General features: G+C 54.7%; 1 protein-coding gene across 5 annotated transcripts in view; it reads left to right on the top strand.

Moving 5' to 3' along the window:
* Positions 1-16167, top strand: part of CC1H1orf159 (chromosome C1 C1orf159 homolog) — a 31434-nt gene that overhangs the window by 13697 nt on the left and 1570 nt on the right. The window contains exons 2-12 of one of the 5 annotated variants that reach the window (XM_042996099.1): positions 3178-4689; positions 5543-5577; positions 5712-5813; positions 5893-5981; positions 7795-7870; positions 11385-11567; positions 11879-11944; positions 13439-13573; positions 14912-14937; positions 15035-15065; positions 15827-15919. In XM_042996099.1, coding sequence (XP_042852033.1) covers positions 5553-5577; positions 5712-5813; positions 5893-5981; positions 7795-7870; positions 11385-11567; positions 11879-11944; positions 13439-13573; positions 14912-14937; positions 15035-15065; positions 15827-15919 — 826 coding nt within the window. In that variant the 5' untranslated portion in view covers positions 3178-4689; positions 5543-5552. Of the gene's footprint in view, positions 1-3177; positions 4690-5542; positions 5578-5711; positions 5814-5892; positions 5982-7794; positions 7871-11384; positions 11568-11878; positions 11945-13438; positions 13574-14911; positions 15066-15826; positions 15920-16167 lie in introns of all 5 variants that reach the window. The other 4 variants (XM_042996095.1, XM_042996097.1, XM_042996096.1 and 1 more) reach the window with 4 other exon arrangements.

Raw genomic sequence — 16167 nt, 5'->3', positions numbered from 1 at the left:
AGTATAACCAAAGAACCAAAAGATAAACTGAAAGAGAATTTTTTAAATATTCAAATAATATAAAAGAAAGCAGGAAAGAGAGAACAGAGGAATAAAACACCATAGAGACCAAAAGAAAACAAAATGGTAGCCATAGTGTCTTTATACATTTTTCAAAGCCCACATATACATCAAGAGTGACCATAAGGGTGTTTGGGTGGCTGAGTTGATTGAACGTCTGACTTTTGATTTTGGCTTGGGTCCTGACCTCACGGTCTGTGAGTTTGAGCTCCGGGTTGGGTTTTGTGCTCTGTGCTCTGACAGCACAGAGCCTGCTTGGGATTCTCTCTCCTTCTCTCTGCTCCTCCCCCATTCACACGTGCACATGTGCACACACACTCTCTATCAAACTAAATAAACCTATCAGTATAGGTTCATTGATTATACCAAATGTACAGGATGTTGATAGTGGAGGAGGTTCTGCTTCTGTTGTGGGGGACTATGGGAACTTGCTTACTTCCTGCTCAATTTTGCTGTGAACCTAAAACTGCTCTAAAAATATTTTATATATTAAAACAAAATAGAGGGACAAGTAGAAAACAAACAATAAAATGGTAGACCTAAATCTAACAATAGTGATAATTACATTAAGTGTTAATGGACTGAACTCTCCAATTAAAAGGTAGAGATTGGGGCACCTGGATGGCTCAGTCGGTTTAGCGTCTGACTTCAGCTCAGGTCATGATCTCACAGTTCGTGAGTTCTAGCCCCGCGTTGGGCTCTGTGCTGACAGCTTAGAGCCTGGAGCCTGCTTCGAATCTCTCTCTGTTCCCCCCCTGCTCATGCTCTGTCTCTCTGTCTCTCTGTCTCTCTGTCTCTCTCCCCTTCAAAAATAAATAAAAACATTAAAAAAAAAAAAGATAGAGATTGCCACAATGGATACATAAGCAAGACCTACTACATACTGTATATAGGAGATTCACTTTAAATATTAAAAAACACAGGTTGAAGATAAGATATATAGATGCAAAATATATCTATAGATCTAAAAATCCATCTATGTTGCAAACAGTGAATATCAGACTGTATTGGCTGCATTTATATCAGATAAAATAGATTCCAGTATATTGAGTATTACCAAAGATAAAGGGGAAATATCTGATAATAAAAGGGTCATTTCTTCAAGAAGACCTATCAATTTATGAATGTGCCTAATAACAGAGCCTCACAATAAATGAAGCAAAATTGACAGAGTTAAAAGGAGAAATAGATAATTCCATGATTATAATAAGAGAGTTTAACATCTCTTTCTGTCACCAATTATTAGAATAAAACAGCAAAAGAAATTAGTAAAGACATAGAGGATCTGAACACTACGCTCAGGCATCTTGACCTAATTGATATTTGTAGAAAGCTATACTCATCAAAAGCACGATACAGATTCCTACTAAGTGCGCAATGTATATTCTCTAACATAGACCAATTGCTGTGCCCTAAAACAAGTTTCAAAAAAAAACTAAAGAAGTAAAGCTGTATTTATTTGCAGATGACATGATTGTTTATGTAGAATAATCTAAGGAATCTACAAAAAGTGCGAGAACTATCAAATGAATTTAGTAAGATTTCAGAAAGCAAGGCAAATGCACAGATTTTAATTGTGTTTTTATGTACTAGCAGCAAACTATTAAAAAGTGAAATTAGAAATTCAATTCTATTTACAATAATACCAAAAAATAAAATATTTAGCAAGAAGTTTGACAAGCTCACTTATTAAGTAGTCTGAGCTCATGTATAGGACTGGCTTATTCAGAACCCACTTATGCCCAGGACCACCTCTTCACTGCAAACTACAGAATGTTGCCGAGATAGCTTAAAAGAAAATGTGAAGAAATAAATGGAGGGTGATAGCACCTTCGTAGATCAGAAGACTCATTATTGTTAAAATGTCCATTATTCTAGCCAAAATGCCACCAGGCTCTTTTACAGAAATTAACAAGGTGATTTCAAAAATACAGAAATGCATATGACCTGGACCTGACAGAGCAAAGCTTATGCTACTGGTTTACAAGCTTTCAGGAAAGCTTCAGTAATCGAGACTGTGGTGTTGGTGAAGGACAGACACATAGATGCATGGGGCAGAGTAGAGTCCAGATGTAGACCCATACATACACACTCAGTTGATTTTCAACAAAGATGCCATGATGGAAGATGCCAGAAGGAAAGTCTTTTTACATTTTTTATTAAAAAAAATTTTTTTAATGTATGTTTTTGAGAGAGAGACAGAGAAAAATAGAGTGTGAGCAGGGGAGGGGCAGAGAGAGAGAGAGAGAGAGAGAGAGAGAGAGAGAGAGAAAGAGGGAGACAGAGAATCCAAAGCAGGCTCCAGGGTCTGAGCTGTCAGCACAGAGCCCGATGCAGGGCTTGAACCCATAAACTGAGAGATGATAACCTGAGCTGAAGTTGAATGCTCAACCAACTGAGCCACCCAGGTGTTCAGTTTTATTTTTTTATTTTAGAGAGAGAGTGCACATGAGTGGGGGAGAGGGCAGAGAGAGAGAATCTTAAGCAGGGCTCAATCCCACGACCTTGGGATCCTGACCTGAGCTGAAATCAAGAGTCGAATGTTCAACTGACTGAGCCACCCAGGTGCCCCAAGAAGGAAAATATTAAAAAAAAAAAAAATCCCAGAGACAGGTAGGCTGTTTTAATTTAATTTTAATTTTTTAAATTAATTAATTTATTTTGAGAGAGAGAGAGAGGGAGGGAGGGAGAGAATGAGTGGGTGAGGGGCAGAGAGAGAGGGAGAGAGAGAATCCCAAGGATGCTCCAAACTTCAGTGTGGAGCCCAGTGCGCGGCTCAGTCCCACAAACTGAGATCATGACCTGACCCCAAATCAAGAGTCAGATTCTCAACCAACTGAGCCACCCAGCCACCCCCACAAAGGATAATCTTTTTATCAAACAGTGCTATAGACCCTGGACACACATCTGAGAAAAATGAACCTTGATCTTTGCTTCCAGCCATACACAAAAGTAACTCAAAGTGTAAAACCTAAAACTCTAGAACTTCTAGAATAAAACACAGGAATGACCCTCGGGTCAAGGCAGAGATTAACCTTAGGACACAAAAAGCAAGAAATGTAAAAGAAAAAATGGATGCATTGGATTTTATCAAAGTGAAAACATTTGTTCTTCTAGATCCCATGTGAAAATGAAAAGTCAAGCCGCAGATGGGAGAAAATACTTGCAATATACTTACATCTGAAATACACATATCTGACAAAGAGCGTGTGAAGAGCTATTATGACTCAGTGATAGAAGGACAGCCAGTTAAACAAAATGGACGAATGATCGAAGAAGACATATGAGGGTGAGGAACCATCATTAGTGACCAGAGAAATGCAAGTTAAAGCAACAGTGAAATGCTCACGGCACAGCCACTGACACGATGCCCACTGTTGGCAAGAATGTGGAGCCGAAGAGCCCTCATACCCTGCTGGTGGGAGCGCACGCGGTACCGCGGAAGACAGATCGGCAGGTTACACTTCCCTTGACCCCGTTGCTGCAGTACTGAGTGCTTACCCGAGAAATTAAAGCAAATGTCCACGCAAAGATATGTATGAAAATGTCCACAGTAGCTTTATTCACAGCCACTAAAATCCAGAAACAGTCCAGGTGAACATCAGCAGGTGGTTGGGTAAAGGCAACGTTGCGTATCATTCAGCCATAAAAGGAACGAGGTACAGATGAATCTAAAGATTATTATTTCAAATGGAAGGAGCCAGGCACACAAGTGTACACACTGTGTTCATTTACGTAGAATTCTAGAAAATGCAGGCCGATGCAGTGACAAAGGCCAGCCCCGTGGGTGCATGAAGCCAGGGTTGAGGGAAGGACGGCAGAGGGGCTCAGGCGTCGTCTGTGGGTGGCAGAGACGCCCTGCACAGCGTGTCCGAACTCACCGAGTTGTGTGCTCTGCATGGATGCGGTTTATTGTATGTGAATTATACCCTAAGAGGTTGACTGACTAGCAGATGATGGTGTTGGTTAAAATATGTACTTCTGATTCCTGAATTGAAAGGGTGTTTTGTGACTTAGTATGACCCTGGGGTTGCCTCTTAACCACAGATTGAGCTGAAGGTCCCATGACATTTAGGGTTTCCACAAGGCACGGAGAGATAGATGGCCTCTGCTGAGCCAACCTTACATGGGCAAAAATGGAAAAGATGTGATCACACCCTGTAGATGAGGGTCAGTGTGTCTGTGACATCAGCAGTTGCTGTCCTAGAAAGAAGGTGCATTTCGAATAAAGCGTGCATTTTGGATGGATGGCATGAATGAGGGGCAGCAAGGGGGCTCTTAACAAGGCCTGATAGTTGTTTCTGCCTGTGTAGGGCTTCTAGCATGAAGCGGATAACAGGACGGAGCCCCGCCCTTGTTCCTATACCGCCCTCCTGCATGTGTCATCCTGCCTTCACCCTCCCTCCCCGCCGAGCTCGGAACCCTGGGGCCCACAGTGCAAGGGGCCTGTCAACCATCCTCGGCAGTGGGGCTCTTCCCCAGGACCCCCAGCCAGGAGCTCGCCCACCGCCTGGTCTCGATGGGCCCTCGGCTGGCTGAGGGGGTGGTTTCTCATTCCCCGGCTCCAGATGTGTTCCTTGCCGACCCACCTTGCCGCTGTGGAAGCTTCATCTCCAGGAACCTGAACAGGTTCCCTGAATAAGCAGCTCTTTCTGTCAAGTAGAAAGTCCTTTTATTTTTTAAAAAAACCTTTTTTTAATGTTTTATTTATTTTTGACAGAGAGAGACAGACAGAGCATGAGCGGGGGAGGGGCAGAGAGAGAGGGAAACACAGAATCCGAAGCAGGCTCTAGGCTCCGAGCTGTCAACACAGAGCCCGATGCAGGGCTCGAACCCACGAACCGTGAGATCATGACCTGAGCCGAAGTCGGACGCTCAACCGACTGAGCCACCCAGGCACCCCGTAAAAAGCCCTTTTAGAGTTGACTTTTCTATGTCCAAATATTTAGCCAGCTGTGTTTTGGACAGATTATAATTATGGTTACCACCTTGTAAGTTAACAAAAATTTGTTCAAAACTGAAACAATTCACTGCAGGGGTTGTGCGGGTTAGTGGGTTTTCTCTGACCACATTGGAAGTGTGGCAGTGTAAGCACATCTCACGGGCTGTGGAGTTTTGAATTTGCTAGTGTCAGGAAACTTACCTGCTGCGTGGGGCCCCATCAGCCATCAGCAGAAGTCCTCTGCTCTGGAGTTGTCCTCAGTTGTGGTTTTAGGTAGCACTTTTATCACCCAAGCTGACATCTTTCCTGCGGTTTCATGACAAGAACAGGGTGAGTAGCAGAAAATTAGAAGACTGCAGGTCCCTAACTGGCCCGTGCTGGCCCCAGAGGCACCTCGCTGCCCAGGTGTTCTGTGTCTTGGTGAAAATGGTTGAGTTGGGGTTTCCCTAGGACAGAACAAGATGGCAGATGGACAACATCCATCTGAGCTCATGAGTAGGACCGGCTGGCCCAGAACCCCCTTGTGCTTAGTCCTTTCAGGAGGCAGTGAATGGCTGAAGGCTTTGGAGGAAGCAGTGAGTCTATCCAGCTCCAGCTCCAGACGGACTGAGCACAGCCCCTCCTCCGGTCCCCCAGCTCCGGGGGCTCCTTGTGGTGAGTCCGGTCGACCTGGGAACAACGGGCCTCAACTGTGTGCCTTGGTTTGCAGGCCCGGGGCCAGGGATCTGCGGCTTCTTAGCAACCCCACCCTGCCCCCTGAGCACTGGGCGACAGGCTCTGGATGTCTGCAGCTCCCATCCCAGAAGGCCAGGTAAGGGTCCTGCACCTCGGCCCCCACGGTGCCCCAGAAGGAGGTGCCTGCACCCACACAGTGCCCCTGTCTGTTGCAGACCCTGTGCTCTGGGACATGGAGCTCCAGCGCGCTGTCCTTCTGGCGGGTCTCCTGGTGGAAGTTGCTAGCAAATCCTCAGAAAGTGTGGTAGGTGACGCGTCACGGGGCAGCATGGGTGCCAGGAAGTACAGTCTTCCCAGTTGTTTGCCCAGAGGGGCCTCACCCTTCGACCTTTGGGGGTCACCCTTGCCCTGGCCCCAGAGACACTGACTGTGCCCTCTGTCGCAGTCAGGGAGGCCTGTGCCACGTGGAGGTCAGCAAACACATGCCCCCAACTGTCACCTGTTCTGTTATGTCCCCTAGAACCTCCTTTCTGTCTCTGCCAGACTGAACCTGCTGCTGTAGCTGAAATAGGGTCTCTACACAGCTGCCCCCCACTGGCCCTGAATGGAGCCTGCGGGCTCTCTGCCCGACAGCGGGGTGGTTGGAGACTGCTTACTCCAGGCAAGCAGTGGCATAAGGCAGGATCTGCCCCAGGCTTCCTGTGACCAGGTGCCCTGGCTCTCCCAAGCCACACATCATCCAGGCCGGGTGGGGCCTTCCACCACTCTGCCTCTGCTAGGGTTGGGTGGAATGGGATGGCTGGGGTGTCCCTCGTGGGCTGGGCCTCAGCTGTGAACCGGCCTTCGACACTTCCTGTGGTGGTGTGGGTACTCCGTGCCATTCCTTAGACACCTTACTGTTCACTGTGGTCTTGTCGCAAGAAACAAAAGCTCAGCTACGATAAACACACTGCGCCGAGCTCCCCTTGGAAACCCCTCAAGTCCGGTCCCGTAAACGCCAGCGCTTGGCATGTCTGTCCCCCGCGTGGTGCACTCCTGCGTGCTCACCCAGCGGGTGTGAGGTCATACCCCACAGCCTGCCCTGGTCTGGGCACTTCCTCTTCGAGGGTCAAGCTGAAAACCCCCGGTGGAAGGCATCCGTAGCATTTCTGAGAACATCGGTGGACCAACCAGGACCCAGGGGGTGACTATTTTGTTGGGAGTGAGGGGCAGACACACCTCACCAGGGAGGCCAGGGCCGCCTGGGTTTATCTTCATATCTTATTATAGCCTAGAAAAACGCGTGTGTCCTTTTTTCATGAAGGAGTCCACATGTGGCCCTGCAGTAGGGTTTGGCACCTCTGTCGTCTGGCAGGTGGCGAATAGCCAGGCACACCTCATTTTATTGCGCTGTGCAGATACTGCATTTTTCCAGATTGAAGGTTCGCGGCCACCCTGCGTTGAGCGAGTCTGTGGGTGCCACGTTTCCACAGCATCTGCTCACAACATGTCTCTGTGCCACATTTTGGTGATTCCCACACAATATGTCGACTCTTTCATTACTATCACATTTGTTACGGTGACTTGTGATCAGTGATTATGACCCGCTGAAAGTTCGGGTGACGGCCAGCATTTTGCAGCAGTAAAGCAGTTTTAATTAAGGCACGTACATTGTGTTTTAGACACGACGCGATTGCACGCCTAATGGACTATAGTGTAAACGTAACTTGTACACATACCTGAAACCAGAAAATTCACTTGACGCGCTTTATTGTGGTCTGGAACTGAATCCGCAGTACCTCTGAGTAAAGCCTGTCAATCATTTCTTGGACTGAAGTGCCCCACCGCGTATCCGCCCGTGGTCCGCGGGGCGATCGGCAGCAGCTCCGCCCCAGACCCGAGACCCACCTGGAGAAAGGGCCACGGCCCCCACCACCTCCCAGGCGAGGCCTTGGGTGGTCAGCCGGGCAGGCAGTGGAGGGAAGCGACTCCATAAACCTGGGTCCCGGAAGTGTTCCCAGGACCGCTCCCTGCCCCTCCTCGCTGCCCCAGGCCAGGGCCGTTCCCAGCCCGGCCTGCTTGTCCTGCCCGAGCGTCCGGCTGTGGGGTCTGGCAGCTCACCACCATCTCCCCTCTAGGGCCAGCAGCCTGAATGTTGTGTGGACTTGGTGGATGTCAACACCACCTGCCAGAGCACAAGCCCGTGTGGCCCAGGTAAGCTGCTTTGGCATGAGCCAACCCTGACCGGCCATCACCAGCGTGGTGACGAGGACAGCGCTCATGTGAACTCTGCTGAGCTCCCCGCACCTGGTGTGAGCAGGAGGGCACACGGCCCCTCAGGAAGGACGCCGGAGAGGCCTGGGAGCTGGGCCAGGGGCTGGGAGAGCAGACAGAAGCCGCAGGAAGGGGACAGGACCGCGTCTGAGCCTCCCTCCTGGCCAGCAGCCTGGCTGCCTCTTCTTGGGCAGAAGGGGCGGGACCCCGTGAGGAGACTGGCTCCGGGCAGTGGGAGGTGTGGGAGAAGCGAGACTCTACCTCTCCTCCTAGGGTGTCCAGCTGGACGATTCACGGGGACAAGCCCACAGCCCGAGTCACATAAGCTTTATGTGACACGGGAGCCTCATAAAGAAGCCAGGACGGGAGCGCTCACGCGCCAGGCTGAGCAGGGAGAGGTGACTGCGGGAAAGTAGGCTGTGTGTGGGGTGGAGGCAGGCGAGGGCGACCTTAACGAGGTCCGCCGGGCTCGGGTCCCTGGCGATGCGCGCGTTCCTTTCCCCCTGCTGCGTGGGCGTCCTCCACGTGGGGCCTTTGTCCCTGCTTCTCAGGGAGAGAAAGGGACGCCAGAGCCCTTCTTGCTCCTGTGTTTTGAGGGTCTTCAGCTCAAAATAATTTTTGTGTGAAAGAGGCATATTTTGGGGTGACGTTCGGGTTCCCTCAGCCCCCGCGTGAAACTTCATCCTCAGAACGTTTCACACATTAAAAGCCAAGCTGGTAGTTGAGGGAGATTTGCTTGGAAGTTGTGAGATAAGGGACGGGCCGTGGGAGAAAGAGCGTAGGTGGAGCGGGCAGGAAAGAGCGGGTCTGAGCCCTCGGTGGCACGCCTCGGGCTCGGTGTCCAGTGAGACCGATGCTCAGGCCGGGCCTCCACCGGAACGAGGCCTGGCGTGAGCGGGCAGGTGTGTAGTCAGAGGCATTTCTGGGGAAACAAAAGAAAACAGACGTGAATGGTGGTAGCGAGTTACAAACCTGGTTTTTCAGTCTAGAGGGCAGTCTCTAAGTACCTTTCTGGATGCTGCACTCAAAGCCTGTTTGGGGGGTGAGGACAGCAAGAGGCAGTCTGACAGATTTCCCGGGTTGCACTGCGGCGAGCGTCTCTGGTGAGGTCGTGGGGCTTCTTGTGAGCTTCCCGAGTGGCCCACACAGCAGTAGGCACGAGGTTGTCCACACGTGAGGTGTCGAGGTGACTTCTGCAAGGCTCGTGTCAAGACGTCCGGCCTCAGCTTGCAGGGCTTTGGGGAGACGGCAGTTTAGTTCTTTTTTTTTTTTAAATGTTTGTTTATTGCCCACCTGGGCGGCTCAGTCAGTGAAGCATCCGAGTCTTGATTTCGGCTCAGGTCACGATCTCACGGTTCGTGGGATTGAGCCCTGCGTCAGCCTCTGTGCCTGCTTGGAATTCTCTCTCTCTCTCTCCCCCTCTGTCTGCCCCTCCCCCTACTCGTGCATGTGTGCTCTCTCTCTCTCTCCAAATAAATACTTAATAAACATTCAGCACGGAGCCCATCGTGGGGCTTGATCCCACGAACCGTGAGATCATGGCCTGAGCTGAAATCAAGAGTTGGATGCTCAACCAACTGAGCCACCCAGGCGCCCCGAATTGAATTTGTTTTTAAAATAAGTCTAGCCTCACTAAACTTGGCCCGATTACCTAGCTAAGTGCAGCAAGAATAGTGATTAACCCTTTAGACTTTTAAGTCTGCCTTGCTGGACCTTTTCACAAGGAATCTTAGGTTGCACTCTCGAGGCTGGGAAGCCAAGCCAAGGACTCGCCATCAGACCTTACCTGCAGTACCTATAGATGTTGGTGAATTCCTCTCTCCTTTTTTTTATGTTTATGTATTTTAGAGAGAGAGAAGAGAGAGAGAGAGAGAGAGTATGTACGAGCAAGGGAGGGACAGGGAGAGAGGGAGACAAAGGATCTGAAGCAGGCTCTGAAAGTGCACTGCCCGACGCGGGGCTCGAACTCACAAACCGTGAGATCATGACCTGAGCAGAAGTTGGATGCTTCACCTATGGAGCCCCCCAGGCGCCCTGAATTCCCCTCTTCTCAAGGTCAAAATACCCTTAAGTTTCCTGGATTTGCCAGGAAGTGAGCTTCCTTACTCACCTGTAAGTGAGGCTGGGAAGTATCAGGTGGTTTTCCTTCCTTCCTTCCTTCCTTCCTTCCTTCCTCCCTCCCTCCCTCCCTCCCTCCCTCCCTCCTTCCCTCCCTCCCTTCCTCCTTCCCTCCTTCCCTCCTTCCTTCCCCTCTCCTCCCCTCCCCTCCCCTTCCCGTCCCTCTTTTCCCTTCGCCTCTTATCTCCCCTTCCCTTCCCTTATGGATTTTTTTTTAAGTAATCTCTACACCCATCGTGGGGCTTGAACCCATGACCCTGAGATCAAGAGTCACACGCTCCACTGACCGAGTCTGCCAGGCACCCCTCCTGTGGTTTTTCAAAAGCGGCTTCATTGGCTTCGTAAAGTCAACCTTAGCTCCTTTGTCTGGTCACCAGTCCTGGCTCTCTAACTGTGCCTTGTCCCTGCACAAAGCAGCCCAGCCCTGGGCCTCCTTGGGGCCGGCAGCCCTGCACCGCTTTGCCCGGTTACCTTGCAGCCGGTTGGAGGGGTGCTTCCCAGAAGAATGGCCTCGCCGGCACCGGGTCTGTTCCGGGACCCCACGCTCCCAGCCCTCCTGGTGTGGTGCTGGGCCTGTCTGCCCGCGGTACCACAGGAGTAACCACTGGTCAGTCTTCAGGCCTGCCATCCACTTAGCGTCATCTCACAGTGACACATTGTGTAGATTAAACATCGCACCTGAGTCTGGGGCTTGTCCCTGGACACTGCCCCCGCGGCCAGCGCTAGCATTTAGGCCCAGGTCAGTACCTGCAATCGAGCATGTGTTTGCTTAGCCTCTGTGCTAAATGTTGGGGATGTTAAGAAAAAATAAAGGTACAAGACACAATTCTTGCCCTTAAGGGGTGCCCTGGCTACTTGGCAAAACAGACTGTTCATGAACCGCTGGCCGGTGAGAGCTGGGCTGCTCCCAGCACCGGGGGAGGGGGAGGCTGCTGGCCGGCACATCAGTCTGGGACCTCCCCAGGGAAGGGTGCGGAGGGCGGGGACAACAAGGGGGCAAGGGTCACCCCTGGGCTGGAGGCAGTGCCACTGACGGGGCAGGGTGAGGGCCGGCGGTCAGGCCATCGTGGTCCTCCCACGGCCGTGCGTGGCGCCCGCCTGCAGAATTTTACGAGATGTCCGGTAAAGGAGCCCACAGGAGCCCCTGGGTGAGCGAGCTCGCCGTGGCTCCCGTCGAGTTTGTTTCTTTTTCTGAGAGCAGGTATGCCGTTCCATCCAGACCTGCAGAATGCACATTCTTGGACGAACTCTCATTTCACAAAGTCAGAATACAGAAAAGCCCCCTGAAGACAGCTGGCGTGGGTCACTTGCAGCTGAGTCACTGTCTCTTGCGCAGGCTGCTACAGGCACCGGAACGAAGACGGCAGTATCAGCTGCGTCCGATGCAGAAATGGCACCTACCACGGCTCCGAATGCAGAGGCCGCACGTCGCTGCCCGGCCGCCCCGCGGCACCCCCCACCGGGCCCGCCTGGCCTGCTTCCCGCCGAGGGGCCTCATCTCCAAGTTCTGGAGGAACGGGTGGGAGTTGCCTTTCTTGTTCCCACAGCAGCGGGTGGCTCACCTCACCCGGGACCACCAGCCGTCGAGTGAACACCCTCGCTCGGGTCCCCTCTGTGCCCAAATCCTTGTCCCTGCAGGACGGCCATGGGGCGAGGGCAGCTGTGTCCCCATGGCCACCTCCCTTTCTGGTTTCTGGCCCGTGATTCCCCGCTGAGCTGTGTCTCTGGTCCCCTGGGTGTCCTCAGCTGGGTCCCCGTGCGTGGTCCAGACCTGCCTGTGGGTCTGGGCTGCCCGGGAGCCGGCACGCTGATACGTCTGCTTCCCCACAGCCACTGGCTGGGGCACACACTTCCCAGTGAACAGGAGCACAGGGACACCGGGGCGGCCTGATTTCGGTAAGTCTCCGGCTCACCGGCCCAGAGCAGGGCTTCTGCCAGGTCTCGGTGGAAAAGGGGGCATTCCTAGTGCCCGTGACCACTTACGCCGGCCTCGGCAGGGCCACGGCTACGGCCAAGGTCGAACTGCAGCCCGGCCGAGGGATCTATGTGCGAGAACCCGGCCTGATCACAGAGCGGGGCTGGCGTCAGTGGGCACAGGCGGGAGGCCTTTGCCACAGCACTCACACGTGCCCCCGAGGTTCTAGTTAGTGGAAGGCCACCTCACCCGTGGCCTCAGTCCTGGCCCACCCAGCCCCTCAGTCCACAGAAACTCTGGGTGTGCGGTTCTCTGGAGACTGGAGGGTGCCCGGAGGTCCCCTTGCCTCCCTCCGCTGTGGCTCTTCTGGGGATGTGGGTTCTGGCCTGCAAACACTGTTCTGGGGATGTGGGGTCTGGCCTGCAAACACTGCGTGCCAGGCAGAAGAGCCCATCACACCACCCGGTCCTCAGGGCCAGACACAGGCCCCCCTCCTGCACACTCTGTCCTCAGCCTGCTCCTGATCACTGGGCGTCCCATCCCGTCCGAGATACGGCATGGTCCTGCCATGGAGGTGTGGCACCCCAGCCACTGGGGCCACTGCAGTCGGGGAGCAGGACCGGCCCCAGGAGTGGTCACCTCTTCTGAGGTGACCAGGTGGTGACGGGGTCTTGTGACCTGCAGACGCTGGGCCTTCAGCAGAGGACACGTTGTACGTGGACTGAGAGGGCTCTGGCCTTCTGCACAAGTTTCAGGACCAGAAGCAGGTGGCTTTGTGCTGACCTGGACCACCAAGGTCAGCCACCAGAGGAGGAGTTTTAGGGTGGGGTCAGCACAGACGGCCCCAGCCTCCTGTGATACCGCGCCGGGTCTGGCAGTGGGGGTGCTGATGGCAGAAGGCCGCGAGTCTGGCTGTCGGGCCCATTTTCACTGCAGCAAGTTTGGGGCAGGACACCCTTGCCAAATGAGCTGGAATTCATCCCCACTTCTAGGTCCCGGTGTAGCCGTGGCCGCGCCTCATGCCCGTCCACGGGCAGTCTGAGAGCACTTTCCCCACAGTTGCCACCCAGAGCCCCCTCCCACGGGCCCAGCCAGCCTGTCCTGCTGACCCGTGTAGGTAAAGACGGGCAGGCATCGTGGGCCCAGGGTCCCCTCTGCTGACCGGCCCCCAGGAGGGGAGGACGTAGTGGGAACCGCTGCCCGAGTCGAGGGCTTGGACCTGGAGTGCCAGGGGTACGGGAGCCCACAGTCCGTGCCGAGCCTTTGGGAAGGAGACGGGGACCCCGGGGCCTGCTGTTCTCGGGGGCTGGAATCCTCGGCCCCCTCCATATCCCACCCCCCTGTGGGAAGCCTGAGGCCGAGGGAGGCTGAGCACCTCAGCCCCACAGCCCAGGTGTGTTCAGGGAACGGGGGTCTGGGGGGTCCCCTGAGGCCTGTCCAGGCTTGCCACTGGCTGCCACTCACTCTGCTCACAGGGGGCCCTCAAGTGGCAGCCTCTCTCTTCCTGGGGACATTCTTCATCAGCTCTGGCCTCATCCTCTCCGTGGCTGGGTTCTTCTATCTGAAGCGAACCAGTAAACTCCCCAAGGTCTTCTACGGAAGAAACAAAGGTATTTCCTCCTGCCACCGTGGCAACACCCTGCTGAGCCAGCGGGTCCTGCCCAGTGCACACACCCGCACGGAGCCACGGGTACTGCCTGGGGGGCACGGGGAAGTGGGGGCCGGGGTGGCGAGATCCAGGGTGCCCAGCAATGAAGACTCCTCACAGAACGACAGGAAGGGGACTGGCTTGTCACATGGTTCTTGTGTCTCAGAGTAAGAGGGACAGCCACTTCCTAGGGAGGCTCCCGTGTGGATTCTGTGGGACTCTCAGGGTGGAGGTGTTGGGGAGACTCCACCTCAGGGCATCACAGCGGGGTCGCCGATGCGGGGTGGGAGGGGTGCGGGGAGGGGGTGACATCCCTGGTCGAGGGGCCGCCTGCCTGCAGCTCCTCCAGCCAGCTGTCTCCTCTCCCCGTCCTGCCTCCCCGGGACTGGGGGGGACAGGCAGGCTGGTGCAGGGACAGTGGGGCCCCATGCCACTCCAGCTTACCCTGGACTGGATTGCAGACCCGCCTCCCTCCCGAAGATATGGGTGTCACTCCCGCCGTGCCCTCGGGTGTGCCGGGCAGATGGTCTGGCCGACGGATCTGATCCTACAGTGGACAGTGCTGGGGGTGATTAGCTAGAGCTTCCTTACCTGGCCTCAGTGAGACCCTGTCCACCCACCGATGGCCAATGCTGGGGGCCTCCGAGGGGCTGTTGTAGCTCGAAGGTCCTGAGAGTCAGGGGCCGGGCCCCCACGCCAGTCAGGATGGGCACTCCGAGTCCGCCGTGGGAGGCTGCTCCGCTGCAGTGGCCACGGAGGTCCTAGTGTGTCAGTGCAGTGGCCGGGGCACTCCCACTCCGAGCCTCCTCCCTACCGCCCCCAGAGCCGCTCCCGGGCAGCCTAGGTGCCCACCAAGAGCGCAGGGGTGCATAGCGGCCTACCCAACGGAGGTGAGAAGTGGGCACTGTGGTGGTCTCCTGAGGCGGGCCCCCAGCTCTGGGCCTCACCTGGAAATGCAGGCAAGGGTAGAGCCTTCTCTGCCTTCCTGTCGGTGCTGGAGACCAAGAGGAATGTGCCTGCTGAGGGCTGGCTTGTGGCTCCGCCAAAAGGGCCTGGGAGGGCGGCTCTCCCTGGGGTGCTTGGGGGCCCGTCACCCCAAGTGCATCTGGGAAGTGTGGCCGGACAGACCACTGCTAGGCTGAGGGCGTTGCTGGGCAGGTGTGTGGAGGTGGGGCTGGGCTGAGCCTGGAGCGGGGGAAGAGCCGCTGCAGGCCCTGGGGACCCCCTCCCTAGGCGAGGGACCCCCGCCCCGGGCGAGGCAGCTATGTGGCCTCCAGGTGACACCTGTGTTTGCCCGCAGCCCCTGCCCTGCAGCCTGGCGAAGCTGTAAGTAACCAGAAGGATGGGCTGAGTGCCCCCGTGTCGTGGGCCTCTGTGCTGGGGGCCGCCTGCACTTCTCACTGTGCCTTTTCTCCTTTTCAAGGCTGCTATGATTCCCCCGCCACAGTCCTCAGGTACGTCAGTCCTCATCTCAGGGTGAAAGATTTCAAAATTGTCCCTCCCTTGGGATCAGCCGCCCTTCAGGGACCACTGCAGGACTGGGCTCTGCAGGCACCTGGCCCTGTAGTTCTCGGGACACCAGGTTCTCCCATCGTCAGCCACGGGACACTGGGTTCCCCTGTCGTCAACCACGGGACACCGGGTTCCCCCATCGTCAGCCACGGGACACCGGGTTCCCCTATGGTCAACTGCAGCTCTCATGCCTTTTCCTTTCGTTCCTGACATGCTCTGTCGGGAGACAAGGAGAGTACCCAGCAGAGGGTCTGGGGCCATCCCCGGAAGCCTTTGCTCGGCCCTCCCCAAGTCCCAGCTCTAGCTGGGCGGTAGGTGCAGGGAGCAGGCTGGCCCCTCCGGGTGGCTGGCACTTCAGTCTTACTGGGTCAGGTGTGCCCCACCTTGGATGATTCCGGGAGTAGGTACACATACGAACCCTGTTATAGATGACGCCATGACCACAGAGAGGTTAAGTGACTGGCCCGTGGTCACATATCCCACATAGCCACAGGCCATGCAGCAAGTCTCCTGGCCTTCCCAGTCTTGTTCTTACCTCTGTGCACAAGTCTGGAGTGGGGACAGGGTGGGTGTCCCTCTTCTTTGGGCACAAAGAAGTTACTTGGTCAAGGCTAGCTCCTCCCTGTCCCATACAACGCTTGTCTGTGATGTCTCTAAAGCAGTACCAGCTACAGGCATCTTGAATGTAAGTTCCTTGCATTAGCACCCTGGGGCCATCATAACAAATGCCCGCGAACTGCAACTGCGGGGCTTGAAGCAACAGAAATGCACTCCGTCCCAGCTCAGGAGGCCAGAGGTCAGAAATCAAGGTGGGGGGTGGGGGCACTCCTTCCCGAGTCTCCAGGGGAGGGTCTGTCCTGCCTCCTCCGGCCTCTGGTGGCTCCAGGCGTCCCTGGGCTTGTGGCCACACCACTCCGGCCTCTGTCCCCCATCTTCACGTGACTTCTCCTGGGTCTCCTCTCTCTGCCTCCCTCTTATGAGGTGCTGGCCATCGGATTTAGGGCCCAGCAGATAATCCAGGAGGATCTCATCTCAAGACCCTCA

Source organism: Panthera tigris, chromosome C1 (genome assembly GCF_018350195.1).
Source record: "Panthera tigris isolate Pti1 chromosome C1, P.tigris_Pti1_mat1.1, whole genome shotgun sequence".
Lineage (NCBI taxonomy): Eukaryota > Metazoa > Chordata > Mammalia > Carnivora > Felidae > Panthera > Panthera tigris.
This window is presented reverse-complemented; position numbering and strand designations above follow the sequence as displayed.